This window comes from Mirounga leonina, unplaced genomic scaffold (assembly GCF_011800145.1).
Source record: "Mirounga leonina isolate KUSES-001 unplaced genomic scaffold, KU_Mleo_1.0 Mir_127, whole genome shotgun sequence".
NCBI classification, from domain to species: Eukaryota; Metazoa; Chordata; class Mammalia; order Carnivora; family Phocidae; genus Mirounga; species Mirounga leonina.
This window is the reverse complement of record NW_023270316.1, coordinates 31,657,801-31,675,875: the sequence shown is the minus strand read 5'-3', so window position 1 is coordinate 31,675,875 and position 18,075 is coordinate 31,657,801. Positions and strand designations below refer to the sequence as shown.

Here is an 18,075-nt window from a genome sequence, read left to right as displayed (position 1 = left end):
AATACTAAAGTCTAGAAGTGTAGAAGAGCATAGCATTCAAAGATGTTTTGGTCAGGACAAGTCAGAGCTGATGAACACCTGTCCACTCTAGTATCTGTTATCAACATGAGGATGAAGTGTGGTGACTTAAACCAGTATCAGCTTTATTCTGTGTTTGTCTGAGAACCCAAGAAACAATTGTTAGGTCATATTGCTGAAACTTTGGGACAGTAACAAGTGAGTCAGCCATGAACAGAAACCCAAACTCCTTGGAGTATTTTGAATTCAATTTGGATTCCAGATCTCATCAAAAATTAGGTAGAATGAATGGTGAAAAAATGTGATGAAAACTTAAAAGAAATTATATTATTTTTGCCTTAAGGAAAAAAGATGAGAAGCAATTTTATATCGGTCTTCTATATTTGAAAGGCTTTTATATATAAGAAGATGATCTGTTTTTCCTCATCTCCATTGAGAACAGAGGAAGAAGAAATGTGTTTAAACATAAGTATCAAAAATATAGGTTTGATATAAAACAATTTCTTGACAATAAAGAGAATTAAGTTTTAGGGATCTTACAAAGGGAGACTTAAGTAGTTTCCCCGAAGGCATTTCTAAATAAGCTAGATTTTCCTATATTGAAGATATTTTACCTGGAAGCAGAATGGTGAACTACGGAATTTCTTCAAGTAGCTGCTGTCCTCTAAGTCCTTTCCAAAGAAAGCAACAATAAGTGCAAACAAATTGAAACAACAGTGTCATCTAGTGGAAAGCTCTGTAATAACATTCAATATACCAATCTATGATTGAATAAATCCCTATATACTTTTAAGTATTGAAACTAATTAATTTTTTTTAAACCTAGATGCAAACCTGTTTCAAGATTATATTTTTCCATTCATGCCTCAGCCACATACACTTAAGGGAAAAACAGGCCCCAAATCATCAGGCCAACTGATGACTAAGCCCTCCAGAGGGAACTGGCAGGTTATAAGTACTTCGATAGTCACAGTTTAAAGACTAAACCCAACAGAATTGGAACGCTTTAATTAAATTCTTAACAGCCACACTCCCAAGGCATGTTTTGGATTTCCCAGATTTGAAGTACAAATTTCTGTTTCTGAGATAAAGGATATTGCTGATGAATAATCATCAGAAAGCTAAAATGACTGACAGGCACTATGGCTGTCCTCCTAGTAGTCCCTTCTAGGTGATTTCTCTCAGACAAGGCCTTTTGGGAAACATCCTATTGTTTTCAGTGGTCTTCCTTACCATAGATCCAAAACTCTTGCTTTGTTGTTAGTCAGAAAAACTTAGGTTCAGAAGGCTCGATTACATGGTCCGCCTATTTCCTTCAATAATACTATCTTATTACATCTAGCATGATAGGTATCCCACTATATTATACTGCTTCTTCTTGTCTATATTCTCCAATAGACTGTGTTCTCAGCACTTAGCACGCTGGCTGGGATACAGTGGTTTTTAATAAATGTCTTTTGAGTGAATAAAAAAAAAATCTTGCAACTTACCCCTGTATTAGATGTGTATGCTGTTTATGATTATCTATATAAATAAAAACATGCTTCTTCCCACTGACAAGAAGACAGATACAGCCACACCCATAATGAAGAGGGTGGAAAGGACTTATTCATCTATTTTTTTTTTTTAAAACAAGGCTAACCACATGGTTTCAACTGGACTTGTACTACGTAGCAAAAGGAACAAAAAAGGAAGAAGAAGAAAAAAAGAAAGGCTGGTAAAAAATATTTACTTGGCTCATTAGTTGTATGGTATATTTTTAAAAAACAAAAACCAACTCTGAGATGAAGATGAATTATGATAGTTAAACGAAAAGCAGAACTAGAATTCTCTTTCCATGTGCCTTACTTAATTTATCTGGAGCTTTGGAAAATCAATTACCCCAGAAATCTTATAGCTAAATGGAACCTTAGAGGTCTAATTTAAGCCCATCATTTGAAAGATAAGAAAATTCAGCTTTAATGAGTTTGGTCACTGGCCTCAAGTCAACAAGCAGTTAAATAGAGGAGCCAGGACTCAGTCAGGCTGGCCCACATGTTGACAAACCTGTGCTCCTAACCCTGGGGGATATGGTCTCCTTGCCCACTCAGTGCTCCCCCCTGAGGAGCCATGCCAGGTTAAATGTGTGTAATGTCACTTAATTTATTGTCTCTCAAACTCATTTGCCCATAGTCTTTTGGAAGCCTTAACATTCTCCAGGAATAAATTTTAGGGAATTCTGAGGTAGTCCCAAGTATCCCTGCTACAGAGCTGTAACAACTGGATCTCACAGATGGTACCAACAATTCATGTGCTCATCAATGCAGTGGGTGAACCCAGTTCTTCTATATAACTTGCCATGTATACTACAAATAAGCGTGGGTTGGGGACAACCCAGCTCAATAAAATGCCTACAAAACCGTGAGAGTTTGCTCATGCTGAGTGTGCCTGTCACAGGAAAAGTTAACCTGCATAGTGAAAAAGTGCACAGCTGTCATCTCTTCAAACAGTCCTTCAGACAGAAGATTGGTACAGTCTTTCAGGAGGTGGTGTTTTTTTTTTTTTTTGCGACAGGAAGTCTATCTTGAAAGCAAGGGATTGTGCTCTTAATAACTCTTTTTCCTACTTCCTCCAGGCTCAGGAAGAGCAGAGGAATAGAAAGATACAATTGCAAGAAAGCATAGTTTCCAAATTTGCACTAGTATTATGTCTTGCAATCCTTTCTTAGAAACAGCATGTAAAATGTATTCTTTTGATACTCTGAATATGAGACAGTTTATGCAAGGGCATACATGGTTGATAATAAGCTTAGCTTCAGGAGAAAGGGGAAGAAAATCAAGCATATTAATTCACTTCGGTCACTGGTACATCCCTTCCTGCCTTGCCCTGTGACTTCAAATATAAGTACTATTAAGTTTACCGATGAATGATCTCATTACATAGGCTTTAATAGACTTATTAAACAGCCAGTGGTGATATCTCACTGTAAGTACCAAATTTACCACAGAATGGCTAAATTAGGGAGCAGAAAGGACTCAGAGTAATTGTTGACTAGACAAAGTAGAACATAAATGTATAAGGAAAACTGAATATGCCCAAGTTAGTGAAAGTCAACAAAGGAAATGCCCTCATTTCATTTTGTAAAGCCCCGTGGGACACCCCTGAACGTAGAGCATTAGCTATATGTTTAACCGAAATGATTACTTCTGAACAATATCATATTCTATTAAAAATAGCATTGGTGAATTTGCAAATTAACTCAGTTTGAGAAGGGAAACAATATCAGACCACACGAGACTTTTACTTTACAAAAGAAAACTTGAATATTACCAATACTTTAGTATCTCTTAGAAAAAAATATTCTTCTCCTATGTTTGCAGAAGCAGCATTATTATTAAGAAAACCAATTTGCCCAACATCACATCTGTACATTCTAGGGTTCTTTCCATATAATCCAAAAAAATCACCCAAAAGATATCATTTACTCTAGTGAGTTTGCTCTGGCTCGGGCCTTGAAAACAAGAATATGATTTCTTCAGTACACAAACCACAGATTCATTTCTCATGGGTGGACTCACAGAAACCAAGCTTCTGAGACTGATGTTTAAAATCAGAATCCCAAAGAGATATTTGTACACATATCCCATTACTTGTCTAAGCCAAAAGGTGGAAGCAAGCCAAGTGTCCACTGACAGATGAATGGATGAACAAAATCGGGTGTATACATACAATACAGTATTATTCAGCTTTAGAAAGGAAGCAAATTCTGATACATGCTACAACATGGATGATCCTTGATGACGTTATGCTGTGTAAAATAAGCCAGTCACAAAAAGACAAGTACTGTATGATTCCACGTATGTGAGGTACTAGAGTACTCAAATTCATACAGACCGAAAGCAGAATGGTAGTTATCAGTGGCTGGGAGGAGGGGGGATTGGGAAGTTATTAATAGGTAACAGAGGTTCAGTTTTGCAAGATAAAGAGTTCATGGAAAGATACACAAGGTGAATATACTTAATGCCACTGAACTGTACACTTAAAATGATTAAGATGGCAAATTTTATGTTATGTGTATTTTACCACAATTTTGAAAATTCAGAATCCTTGTTTTTTAATTTATAGAAAAACAGTACTGTCACAGGGATTTGAATATTTGCTCTTTTATAACTAGCCTAGCCTCTCTAACAGAGAAAAAAACTAAATCATAAATGGAAGCCTGCTTTGAAGGCATACATTAATAAAAAAAAAAAAAGAACAAGGGTAGTCCACTGAATTGGATGTTTGAGACGTCTGTCCAACACAGATGACACATCAGTCTCACAACAAAGACAGACTTGTCAGAGGGACCAAAGCACTTGGATTCTGGAGGCCAGGACTCCCTGTATTCATTTTATTATTTTTTTAAAAAAAGATTTTTATTTATTTATTTGACAGAGACACAGCGAGAGAGGGAACACAAGCAGGGGGAGTGGGAGAGGGAGAAGCAGGCTTCCCACTGAGCAGGGAGCCCGGAGCCAGGAGCCCGATGTGGGGCTCGATCTCAGGAACCCGGGATCATGACCCGAGCCGAAGGCAGACGCTTAACGACGGAGCCACCCAGGCGCCCACCCCTGTATTCATTTTAACAATGAGGACAGGCTTGCTAGTGGTCTTGGCTAGGGTTCCCTCCACTGGATCTACCAAAATTGACTGATTTTCTTTCTCCTATCTTTCCAAGCCTCATTCTCTTCTGATTAACCTAACTGTTCTTTAGCTATGCAAATATATTCAATTAGATCACAGCTGAAGCTCTCAGATCCTGGTGCTATTCTATCTAAAGCGATCTTACAGATGAGAGTAAAGATTTTTGATTTTAAAGAATCATGGTTCCCTTTTTTTTTTGAGGTAACTAATGCTATGACACTGACAGTAGTCCCTGGGTGGTCAGTTTGTCTTACTACACAGACCTAAGGGCGTTCTGAAGGAGTAAGCTCGTTGGAATGCAGGAAGAAAGGAGCACTCCCAAGCTCTCTGGAAAGGGACCAGCCTGTCCAAAACAGAACGATGGCTGCTTCCGGAAAGGAGGTAGACTTGAACCATGTGACTAGAGGAGGGGACAAGATGGGGCCACGGACAGGAGACAAAGCTAGACGGGTTATGAAGGACAGGCTCATAGAAGGCCAAGTGTGTCATCTTAAAGATTGGATAATCCTGGGAGGAAAGAAGAGCCTTTGAACGGTTTTAAGCTGAAGCTAAACTTAGGTGAGATTTATGTTTTAGGAAGTTCCCTCTGCCTGAGGTGAGGAGCAGTCCAGGTAAGAGAGGATAACCCACACTTGGGTAGGTGCCCTTTGGCATGCCCTTTGGTGCTGCTCACCCTGAAGTGGGGTTTGAAGCAAAACCAATCTAGTTCCATAATGGGGAACACCGTGAATGGCATGGGTAGATGGGAGAATAGGTTTGCAGGGCAACCAGCATGTCACTCCAGAAAGTCCCACTGACCATCGCTTCTATTGCTTTTTCCCTATGTTCCCAGCTGATTCCCTGTCTATCCTAGATCATTCCCCTGTTTGACCCCACTTTCTGCTTCCATTTCTAAGTCGACAAAACAAAACAAAAACCAAGTAGTTCAGTATCTGTGACTTAGGAGTTTGTCCCCAGAAGTGGGAAATGATCTCAGTTTAACCCACCAGAGCAAGGAGATGAATGAAAGTAGCTGCAATGGGCAGAAATCGGAAAATGGGTAAATATTTTGCAGATAAAACGAGCAGGTTTCAGTGACTAACTCTGTCAAGAGACAGAAGTCTACACTGACTTGCTTCTCCAAAGGCCACTGCTCTAGGTCAGGTTTTTACTATTTTATTTTATTTTATTTTATTTGGCCTAGATTTTTATGGAAATCACCAAACTGCAGTCTCCCATTTCCTAGTCTCCGTCCAATGTAGAAATTGGGTTTAGATTAGAGCAAATCCGATTGTGTCTCTCTCTACGTTACTGGACTTCAACAGCTCACATTTCTCTCTAGGTGGAGTCCAAACTCTGTCACAAGGTCTACTAAGATCTTCATGATAGAGTCCGTGTTTGTTTCCCACCTCTCCCCCATGGGAGCACTAACTGTACTTCAGGATTAATGAGTTGTGGGACTTCAGAAATATACCATCCTCTCTCATTCATCTCCTGTTTAACACAACTTACTCACCTCCTACTGGCTCTTCTAGATTCAGGTCAAGCATCACTTCCTCCGAACACTTTTGACACCCACTTCCAGTGCTGCCAGTCCCTCCAGTCCAGGCTGAGTGAAGTGATTCTCATCTGGATTACTTTGCGGACCTGTAATAGTATAAATTCTCTTGCTTCCTAATTATCCCCTTGCCACTAGACTGCAAGCACATCAAGGACAAGGACTGTATCTTCTCCACCTCTCAATACTCAGCATCTAGCTTGGCTTACAAAAACTATTTGTTGAATGAATAAATAAAAGTGGTGGAACCAAGACTCAGATCTAAAATTTCCCACCTTAAATCTAGTGCTTTTCTTAATATATCACAGCCAATAAAAGTGACACATTATGGTAGAGGACCAAATACTTCAGATGACATTTCCTATTCTTAATCTAGCACAGTAAAAACAAATGGGTGAAATGGTCATAAAATGCGTAAGTGAACATGGATATTAAGAGACCATACTATGTAAGCCTACACTGACACTCAAAGTATTTACTACCTGTAATGCAAAATATCTCATAAAAGTTCTAGTCCTAAAGTTATCAAGAAGATCCAGTATCCTTGTACTGGATTATAAACATACTAGAGAATATTCTGAAGATATATATTATATGTAAACACATTCACATCATATCCATCAATAACTATTCTTAATTATTTGGAAACTAATGCAATTTTTAAAAAATTGTATTTTCTTATCCTCTTTCTCTCCCTTGCTATCTATGAGGGAGCATAGAAAACAAAAGGAATAAAATGCAAATCTGTCAGTGTGGTTGTCTTTTTCTTTTTATACTCAACAGCAAAAGGCTCCACTGGGAAAAAAGGTTGAAAATTGGTAACTGACAAGGGACTTTCATATTTCTATCAATTATCTTTGTTCTCTGATTCTATTAAAAAGAATTATTATTGAAGCCATTTTAAGTAGCAATAATCCAGCCCATGCAGATTTTGTAAAGAACTCTAACCAAGAGCATCTTCTTTCCTATTATAAACAAAAACCAATACGCCAAGGAAACCGTAGCAATAGATTTATTGGAAATGAGCTAGACATTACATTAATTGGATGAAGATGTAACAATGCATAAGCATAACTGGTGCAACATTTAAAAAATCACAAAAGAAAAAGAAAATTCATTTTCAGAAGAAATACTGTATCCAAGACACTTTAATCTCTGAACACCGTAACACAACTCATGACGTTGACTTTGAATATCCAGAATAAAATTTACTTGAAACTGAACTGAAAGGGAAAGTTTCTTTTCCCAGCTTAAAGATTCTTTGGCTACCGCCTGTATATCACACACATAAGGTAATTTTCATACCAGACAGTAACCAGATGGTATCTGTCATATTCCTCATAGGAAAAACCTCTCCTACAAATCGAGAAATTTGAGGGAATCCAAGCAACAAATCAGCTGACAACTCCAACTTAATAGGGGACCTAGAATCTGCATTTCCTAGAGCTAGAAATTACATTAACTTTACTAATAAGACTTTATTTTCTTTTTTAAAAAAACTGCCTGGATTAGAGGGCATGATGATTTGTAACAAGAATCATTACATTTACACTGAGTAATGGTGTAAAGGCCAGGGTTCAGTTGCTTATCATCTGCTCTTCAAGGTTGTCCCAAACCTTGAGAGCTTTGCCCTTCTAACCTATAATACACTGTGGCTAGTGTATAAAAAAACTCCCTCTGAAGAAAATTATCCCAAGTAATCCATCTGTGATAAGTACTGCAAAAAGCAGAAATGATATTGTTTGGAAAGGCAAAAATGCTGCATTAACTTTCAGAGACACTACCATAGAATCATCTCTGAAATGGAGAACTGCATGTGTGCTCTGAAAATTACTTTTCTTCCACATACCCAGCATGCATGAATGTCCTCTGAAAAGCTGTAGGCTGAGGAAGCTGGGAGTTCAAACACAGAAGGAGGTCTTAGAAGAGCTTGGTGCCACTTGCCACTTCTCTCCAATGGATTTCAACAGTTTATTCTTAAACATTTCACAGTTCTCACAAACTTTCACATACAAGGGAAAGATGATTGAGAGCTTATTAGATTCGATCAGTTGGCAAAAAAAAAAAAAGTATCTCAACACAGCATATTATCTTTAGAAAACCAATCATAATTTCCCTATCTTTCATTTAAGGTAGAGAGAACTAAATTAGGAGCTCCTGTGAGTGGGAAAATGACAAGTCCTTGTCACCAACTATGGCACCAAGTAAAAGGGAGTCCATTCATGACTGTAAGGAGTAATTTAAATAAAAAATAGAAAGTTGATCTAGACAATTTAGGTCCTAAATGAAATTGTGGAGGCCTGATATTTTTAGTTTGAGTAACAATGCTGGTCTAATTTGCTGGGAAATTAGCAACATTCTATTTCACCCTGAGCTGGGTGGGTAGACTCCACTACGATGTCTTGCTTTCTTATGCATATCCAAAGTCATGCCTAACCTGACTCAAAATGCATGTAGACACAACATGCTAGTTGGCACAAAGCAGGCGGGGGAGGAAGGCCCGCACCTTCCTGAAAAACCCATAGGAGCATGACTGGCAATTTGTCATTTTCCTCAGATATACATAATGTCAGTAGATTTTAAGACAGATATACATAAAGTTACATAAATGTTTCTACCTCTCCACCACTGAGTGAAACATGCTGTTCTTTGGAGAAAAAAATACATTCATTTTTTTCAAGTATATTTCAATATACAAAGATGCTCTAGCTTTGTTTCACTACAAAGACAAAATGATTTCACCTGTGTCCAAGGGGAATTTCATTTTAACTTCCCTTTGGTGTGGATTTCATGAAGTTTTGATTTAAAAAATTATTCTAAATATACATCTACTCCTTTGATCTGAAAGCATGAACTCTTTACGTCCATTTTATGTCTATGTACATAGTCAACAACATAAAACCAGTCTACATATGTACAGTGGCTTAGGATTGGCGTACTCTAATGAGAGCGAGGTCCACCCTCAAGGACTAGGGCTCAGCTCCAGATTGCAGCGGTTCTGTCAGCTCCGGTGTCCAGCGTTGGGCCGGCAGCACGCAGACGCTTCCCTTCTTCACCATTCTAAGAGCACGTTCTGCTGATGTGGCAGTTCTTCAGTTATGGCTTGTTTCCTGTCTTGGCTTTGTTGTTAGGGTTGCAGGTGAGGTCTCTTAGCAATGACTCGCAGCTGGCGAGCGCATCGGCTGGCAGCAGCTTCCGGATCTGATCCACTGTCTTTTGATAAGCCACTTTCTCTTGTTCCAGAGTCCGGATTAAAGACTTCATTTTGGTCTCTCTGGTCAGAAGGTTTTCCAGATTGGATTCCAAGGTCTGGATTTTAGCATGAGCTATCTGTTTGGGGGAAAGAAAAACAAATGCAAATGCCTCCAAATCAAAAATCTGCAGAGTCCGGTTTCTCATCAGAACCTCAGCTAGACCTTAGATCTAGTAACCAATCATATCGCATTACTTAATAGAATAGTTTGTGAGGCAGATACTCTGAAACCCTCTGTGACATGGGTTTCTCGAAACGTAACTGCAGTACTGACAAAATCCACCTCATGTCACTGAATACACTGAATACAACAAAAATGCAAGATTAAATCAGCATCCCACAGTGGTGGGGGCCTCACTGTATTCCCCTGGAGTGAGTGGAATCTGGCTGAAGGAGAAACAGGAGATTTCTGACGTTGCCCGGAGGTGCTGAAAGAGGCTTTCCACCCCCTGACTAGAAATACAGGGTTTTCTAAACACATACTTGGGATCCTATCAGTTTCAGTGGGTGTCAGGGGTTCCCACATAACTTGGGAACCAAGACGTGATGATGACATTTAACTGTCAATGAAAAAGTTTGTAACTATTAATAAAAGTCATTATAATATAAAGCAGGTGCAAACCCACTTTCCCTAATAGAAAAGGGCTCAATTAATCACCATTGAAGCATCAAATAATAAGGGACAATACCCCAGTTTTTCTTTTTGAAAATAGTGTTGGCTCTTTGTTTGAATAGGCATACAATTTTCTGTGGGCAGGAGCTAATGTAAAATGAAGTGAAGGAAGTCAGAGTTCCTGTCCTTGGGGAGCAATTACTCTGGAGACCCCTTGTTTCTAAGCCTTTCTCTCCTAGCCATTCTTGTCAGGGGACGCACCACATAGAAGCAGAGTTTTAGTATTCTCTAGCTTAGGAACAGGTGTCATGTTGGGAAGTGGGGGGTAGACAGAAACCAAGGAGCCATTAGGCACTTCAGCTCCAATTCAGAACTCATCTCCCCCACCTCCCAGAAGGTTCCCTTCCTAACCTCCCCTCCAGTGATCACTCTTAAGCCCTGTCCCTCGGGGCTTGGATACACAGCTCACATCATACAAGTTGCAGATGCAGAATATTAGTTTATACTAACTTGCTTATTGCATTTGTAAATGTGCATTTATAAATAAATACATAGTATTTTATATTCCCAAGTAACTGTAAACTCCTTGATGGAAGGGACTATGTGTTACATGTTTTCATTCAATTCTCTCAAAAATGCCTCCTTTTTTCCATTTCGGTGAGTTTTACTCTAGACAATTCTCACTGTCCCCGGATTTCTGCAAGTGATTTCTAGCTAGTCTCCATACCTTTTCTCCCCATGCGAATGTGTACTCATCAAGGTTTCCAGACTGATCTTTCTAAAGTACAGCTTAAAAGCTCTGAGAGATTTCCCTCTCAACAGGATTAAAGCCATGCTCTTCTACTTAACACTGAAAGTCATCTATAGCTCTGCCTCCACACATTTATCCCACTCTTCCCCAACATAAATCTTAAACTGACCCCCAGCTTCCTCTGCTGCTCTGCCCCATCTTCCTTATTTATACCAACCCCCCACTCATTTCTCCCACCAGTCCTTCAGAGTCCAGCTCAAGCCCCAAGTCCTCCAGAGCTTTCCCATTTTCCCATATTCAGCCCCTCCGCCCTTGAACTTAGCCAAATATGTGTAACAGCCTATAGGTATTTAACCAGATTCTGTTTTGAATTGCCATTTAATATTTTGTGAGTGTACATTTTCTCTCCCTGGTGATATTTAGGTTGATCTGTGCATTTGTAGCAGCCCCCAGAACACTTGCCCACAGTCTGATACACAGACCCTCTGTCGGCAACGGTTCAATCCACGTCACATCTCTGTAATTGCTGGTATAGTTCTGTGCAGTCAAGTGTTTTGAGCAAATCTTTATCTTTTTACCTGTAACTTTTCTAGGAGGTCCATGTTTTGTCTTTTCAGTTGGCTATTGGCCCTCTCCAGCTTCTCCACAGGTTCACTATCCTCACAAGCATATGATGATTCCTGAAGCTCATCCTGCAGCACGTGATATTCCACCTCATAGGCATGTAACTGTTTAGATATATCCATCTCAAAAACCTGCCATGAAAACACCTTGGGTTAGTCTGGCCTTAATATGTATACCAAAATACAGTCCATGTATCTGGTGTGCTTCATATAGATTTCCAAATACTCATGAGGAAGAGTATGGCATATCAAAAGGAAGAGTAACAGGTATGACTGTCTACATATGGACAAATAGATTACTTCTACACAACTGAAACATTCTCACAGTGAGGCCAAGACACTAGAATAAGTTAATGCTCAAGGGTATTTTGCAACCACAATATACATCATCTGGTAACTCTCTAAAAATGTAGCATGCCAGATAAATAGCATTAGTTACTGAGTAATTCTTACCTATGTTCGAGATAATCTTTGCTGATTAGCAAGTGAAATTGCATAGGGTATTTCTATAATAAAGAAACCAAAGCCACTGATAATAATTTGTCAAGAGGGCAGACAGGACTTATACTAAATATTTTCATGCACTTGCTAATCCACATGGGCCTCTCAGGAGTACCATGTGGTACCACGCAGAGAATCTTCGTAACTGCCTACCCTGAGCATAGTACAGAGCTGGAGGGTTTAATCAGGGCTGCTTCTGCTCTCCCAAATTGCCACCAAGCAGGAAGACCATTTGCTTAGAAGTTAGTGGGCAGGTAATGCCTCCTTGGTCTCAGCTTGCAAGGGAAGTAGCTGCCATTTAAGCGTCAGTGTCTACATTAACACTACAGGGAGAAAAGAAACCACAACAAGCCTGACTTGTTTATCCTACTACTATAAGAGGTACTCCAATCTTAGAATTTAAATGAATTGTCTAGAGAAGATGATCATCCCTCTCGAGCATCACTTTTTCCCTACCTAGTGGGAAACCATTGGACGTAATGGACTGTGACCTGTGACCCAACCATTAAAAATGATAAGATGGGTCTATATGTATTGGCATGGAAAAATGTCCAGTACTCCATATATTTTTTAATAAAAAATCAGATTGCACGCTAATCAAGCCTTCTTCCTGTTAGTGAATGGACACAGCATGGTGAGTGTGTCCACACTGATTTCTGAAGTGTATGAAAGTGAGAAAGATGAACACGGATTCCTGTATATGGTCTATGCTTCTCAGGAGACATTTGGAATGAAATTGTCTGTGTAAGACTAGAAAAATGCATCTGTTCTTGAGTTTTTTTTAAACCCTTACCAAGGGGGAAAAAATAGGGGATATTACCAACTGAGATTGATCAGTTCATCCAATCTCAGATCATCAAAGCAGTAGTGTTCCTGCCTAGGAGTTTTAGGAAGTTGTTTTGTACTGCAAGCAGAAAAACTGAGCTCCAAGTGAGCACATTCAGCTTTGAAAAACTATATTATTTAACCTAGGCTGTTTTGTTTTCAAATTTAGAAGTTTAAAGATAAAATACTTTGCATTCTAAGTTGTCAATAAAATAGACCTTCACATTATTTTAATGCTCTTTCCCTATTAGGAACCTGCAATTTAAGCATTCAGAAAGACATTCTTTACTAGGTTCATTGAACCAGCCAACTTTTTGTAGAAGGGTTTCTATTCAACTGGGGAAATCTCTGTAAGAGGATCTTTAAGCCTAAGTTGTCAAGCATAGCCCCCCGCCCCCATTTGCTATAATCATTGGAAAAAAGCAGGGAAAATGGCGGTAGGAAAACCCTGAACTGCTGCCCAAGGTTCCCGTTCCTCGTGTATGTGTACTGGGAGCCTGCGCTCTCGCTGTGCTGGCAAGTTCTTGTTTGCTTCTCTAGACAATAACAGAAAAGCACCACTGCTCAATAAGAACCTTGAATAATTTAAAATTTTGGTCTAGTTTCTCAAAGGGCCCAGAGAAAGAACATACTACATTTTTCCTGGTTTGTATATTCTCTAAGAAGTCAAACTGCTGTCTGCTTTGATAAAGAAACAAGCTGTTCTATCCATTTCATTCCTTAGGACAGTGCTAGAAACTACAGAACATGGAAACTAAAGCATTAAAATTCAGATGCACTCCCTCTACCATTTGGCCTAAAGCTGTAGATGATCCATGTTTTATGTTAAGTGTGTGACTCTTATTAAAAAGTTACCACCTCTGAAACAAATAATACATTATATGTTAAAAAAAAAAAAAGATAGTAGGAAGGGAAAAATGAAGGGGGGAATTGGAGGGGGAGACAAACCATGAGAGACTATGGACTCTGAGAAACAAACTGAGGGTTCTAGAGGGGAGGGGGGTGGGGGGATAGGTTAGCCTGGTGATGGGTATTAAAGAGGGCACGTATTAAATGGAGCACTGGGTGTTATACGCAAACAATGAATCATGGAACACTACATCAAAAAAAAAAAGTTACCACATTTTTAAGAATATTTTAGTTGTCATTGTAGGTCAACCATCAAAGTTCCTCCACTCCCAAGTGCATGTCAGTTGTGAAGAAAACAACAGCAAAAGGAGACCTAACACTCTTCACAGATATTAATATCAGAAGTTAAACATTTTCCAAGTTCAACTAGAATAACCAATGCTTCCTACTACCTGCATGGGGTTCACTATTTACTATTTTTGTGGGAGTAGCACAGAAAGATCACAGACCACTTTAGACTGTACTTAGCAGGTCACAATTTACCTTTGTGTATTTAGATGTGTGTGCTATACCTGTACCTGTTAGTGGAAATTACTTATTAATGGGGGGGAAGGGGGGAGGAAGCAAGAGTACTGCATATGGGCACTTGACCCCCGACCTTCCAACTGCTCTTCCCGCTGCATGCATCTGTCCACATGGCTAACTTTTAATATGTGTATTTTTACATTATGTAAATTCTTAATCAGCCTGTCTTGTTTAGATTGTATACATCATTATATCTGACATTCTTGTAACTACTGTGTGATCAGTAAGATTCCTAGAAGAAATTCTGCTTTTTTTTTTTTTAAAGATTTTATTTATTCATTTGAGAGAGAGAATGAGATAGAGCATGAGAGGGAGGAGGGTCAGAGGGAGAAGCAGACTCCCTGCTGAGCAGGGAGCCCGATGCGGGACTCGATCCAGGGATTCCAGGATCATGACCTGAGCCGAAGGCAGTTGCCCAACCAACTGAGCCACCCAGGCGCCCAGAAATTCTGCTTTTTAAAAAAACAAGTACCATGCAGAGACGGGTGACTTCTATCCCACATTAGTGGGTGGTCACTAAGATCTCTAGACCAAGTACATTTTTAATGAACTAAGGTGAATAAAGGCACAACTATAAACTGTCAAGAAAAATCAAGTTACATAATAGCATGTATAGTATGATTTCACTTTATATTTAAGCAAAGAGAGATGTGTTTAGTAGGTTTTCTTTTCTTTCATTTTTTTCCTTTTATTTTTTCCTTTGTGCTTTTCTGCATTATTGGCATTTTTCACAGTGATCATATTTTAAGTAAAGCTCATCAAGGTCTCTATTAATAGCAACAGTTCATTCCATTTTAAATCAACTCTAATTGTTAGAAAAATCTCTCTTATGTCAAGTCCAAATCTACCTGCCTATAAATATCTCTATCTAGAGAGCAAAGATCTCTAAAGCCAGGTAATTCCCTCCTTAATTTTAGAAGAGAGGTGATCTGACTTCAAATCAGATTATCGCTTCTCTAAAAGCACAATCTCTGACTGCTTGCCAGTCCAAAAAGATATTTCTGAAGAATTAATAAACAAGTACATATGTAAATAAAAGCTATATTTTTCAGCTTACATAGCATTTTAACAAAATTGTTCAAAGATATTTACAGAATAATCTGCTTGTGACTTAGATTCCATAAAAAGAAACTTTTATATGTCATAGAATAAGAGTTCATATTATAGTGTGAATTACAGTGTATAAAATTCTTCAACCTAATTGGTTAAATTTGCTCCTAAAAACAATATGAAAAAGTAACAGGATCGTCATTGTTATGCTCATTTAGTAAGGGAGGAAGCTGAGACTCAGAGAGCTTGAAACTTGCCCAAAGTCACACAGCTAATAGGCAGCAAGGCACCAGAACACTACGTCAAATTCCCTTTCTCTTGCTCTAAACTCTGTTATCTGCTATCCCAAGTGCCTCTAGGAAAGTGGTAAATTTTATCAATACTCCTAAAAGCAGTCATCTATGAATCTTAAGTTTGTTCATGTCATCTGAGTAACATCAATATATAACTACCACTTAACCCAGTTGATTATTCTCCACTTGTTTCCCAGATCCATTCTCTGCCCTCATCTGTTCTGCTGGACCCGGGAGAGACTCTTGTGACCTGCATCCCCCTTTCACACCTCCTTTCTTGCTGGCTCTGGTTGGGTATGGTCCAGAAGAGCAGCCAGCAGGAGATCAGAACGAGGAGAAAGAGGTTGGTCTTTCTTCCTTGCTCCTTCCTTGCCTGGCTCACCAAGAGCACAAAAACCTCCAAAATCCCCTCCTGCATAGTTCTGGTACTCACTGGGCCTGGTAACACTATTAGATCCTTCCCTCTGTTACTAGTTCCTGGGCACTTGGATATCCACATTTGGTTCTCTTAACCCTGCCCCAACCTCTATAAAATGGCACCTTTGTTGGAATCATTGACGACAGACTGTTTCCTACACTTTAGCCTCACAAAACCTCCGAATCAGTATTGTCCTATTTGGAAGGTAAGAACACTAGAGTTCACAAGATTAGGGAGATGTGTACAAGCCCACCAACTAATAAAAGAGTTAGAACATGATGCAAACCCAATACTGTCTAATTCCAAAGCCTAGGTTCTTGCCATGTGTCCTCCTTACACATTTTAAGACAGACTTAGTATCGCAAAGGTAAGTGAGTCTCATTTTTATTTATTTATTAGGTCTTCCTGACTCTGTCAGCTCTGTCTTCAGTCTTACCGTTGGTCTAAACGGAAAGATTCACCAAACACTCCTTACGTAGCACTGAGGCACTTTTCCTGTGCAGAGCCACACAGACAATGTCACAATGTAGAAAGTCCACGATAATCTCATTTCCAAATAAAATATATCTGATCAAATAAAAAAACTCTATCAACCAAAACTAAGTCTTTATGCTAATGCATTTAATATATAATTAGTGGAGAAACTGCTGAATGATTTTGTATCTTATTATTATCATTTTAATCATACCTGGGTAATAATTTTTTCCATTTCAGATGTATTCATATCAGGTAGTGTGGTTTTAAGAAATTCGACAATACTTTCAAAGTTTTCACATTCCATTATAAGTGTCTCCTGGCTGCTCAGCAGACTGAGTGCAACCTTAAATATAACTTCAGTTCCCTGAAGAAAAATAATATCTAAAAGAAGAGATACAGTTTCATGATCAAGATTATGCATCCACCATTGTAAAAAGTGTACTCTTTGTGCTAATGGCTTTTTGTTTCTTCCGGTTGTTGTTTTTAATTATTGCAGTGGAACGATGGAATAGTCTGCGAAAGAATATGGTTGAGGTCATCTACATTTAAAAAAAATAATATGACTGAAACAAACAAGTTTAAGTATTTTTCTTACTTACTTAGGAATCTCAGATAAGGCCAAGGTAAAAAGAAAAAAAGATTAATTATATAGCTGTTTGTCTGTGTATTTATAATTTTTAGTGGCAAATTTAACGGAGACTAGGTAAACCTAAAGATGCTTATTCAACTGATACTTTGATTTTTCTTCACAAGGGGAACACAAAAACAAATCAACATAAGCAATTAGTACTATTTAAACTCTCATTACCATAATAAAAAATAAATGAACCAGTTAATATGCAATTAAACCTTTATCAGAGCAAGAAATTTAAAAAAATATTTAAAAGAAAAATCAAAATCAATATATAACCTAAATCAGAAGTAAAACAGAAAAATAGAAAAGCTACCCTGACTCTGCACTCTACTTCCTAACAAGTACAAACAGGCAATAGTTTTGAAAGTACCAAATATTTCTATATGAAAGTTTCAATCTTTGCCACTCTAGGAACAGTAATAAACAACAGGGAGTCTTTAAAAAATAGGAAACTGTGAACTTCTGCTCATGCATCTTTCCCTTTACTAAATTCAAAGAAAAGGACTGAGAAGCTACTGCAGAGCTGATGGCATCAGACATATTTTCATTGCAAAAAATAGAATTGTGGAGGTTTGTTTCTTGAATTCTAATATCATGCTCCCAAGCATAAGTCAAAGAGAGATGCTTTCAAACATTGCTTTATCATTTTGATTTGATAAATTATTCTAAGAAAAAAATATATATCCTGAGAGTAAATATATATTATATATATATATAATATATATTATGAATGAAAGGATTTTAAAAGACCCAAGACTAGGAACCCAAACTCCACCCAAAAACTTAACTGAAGAGAAGCAATCCAGTATTTTAATAAAGAAGAGAAATTTGGTGAACATTTGATTCTGCACATCTTGATTTTGCTCTTTTGCTGCACTTTGTCTACAGATTATATTACACTAATTCAGTGTTTAACTTTTTAAACCACAGTCCCCAATAAGAAAGACACCATACATTGTTATCTCATATATGTATACATATTA

The 18,075-nt window shown here is 38.3% G+C and overlaps 1 protein-coding gene across 3 annotated transcripts in view; it reads right to left on the bottom strand.

Annotated features, from left to right (window-relative positions):
• Window positions 1-7,215: 7,215 nt before the first annotated feature.
• TBC1D4 (TBC1 domain family member 4) overlaps window positions 7,216-18,075 on the bottom strand; it is a 178,139-nt gene continuing 167,279 nt past the window's right edge. For 2 of the 3 annotated variants that reach the window (XM_035003234.1, XM_035003235.1), the window contains exons 17-19: window positions 16,670-16,839; window positions 11,416-11,592; window positions 7,216-9,550 (exon numbers count right to left, since the gene is read on the bottom strand). In XM_035003234.1, the coding sequence (XP_034859125.1) occupies window positions 9,317-9,550; window positions 11,416-11,592; window positions 16,670-16,839 (581 nt within the window). In that variant the 3' untranslated portion in view covers window positions 7,216-9,316. The remainder of the gene's footprint in view (window positions 9,551-11,415; window positions 11,593-16,669; window positions 16,840-18,075) is intronic. The other variant, XM_035003233.1, reaches the window with a different exon arrangement.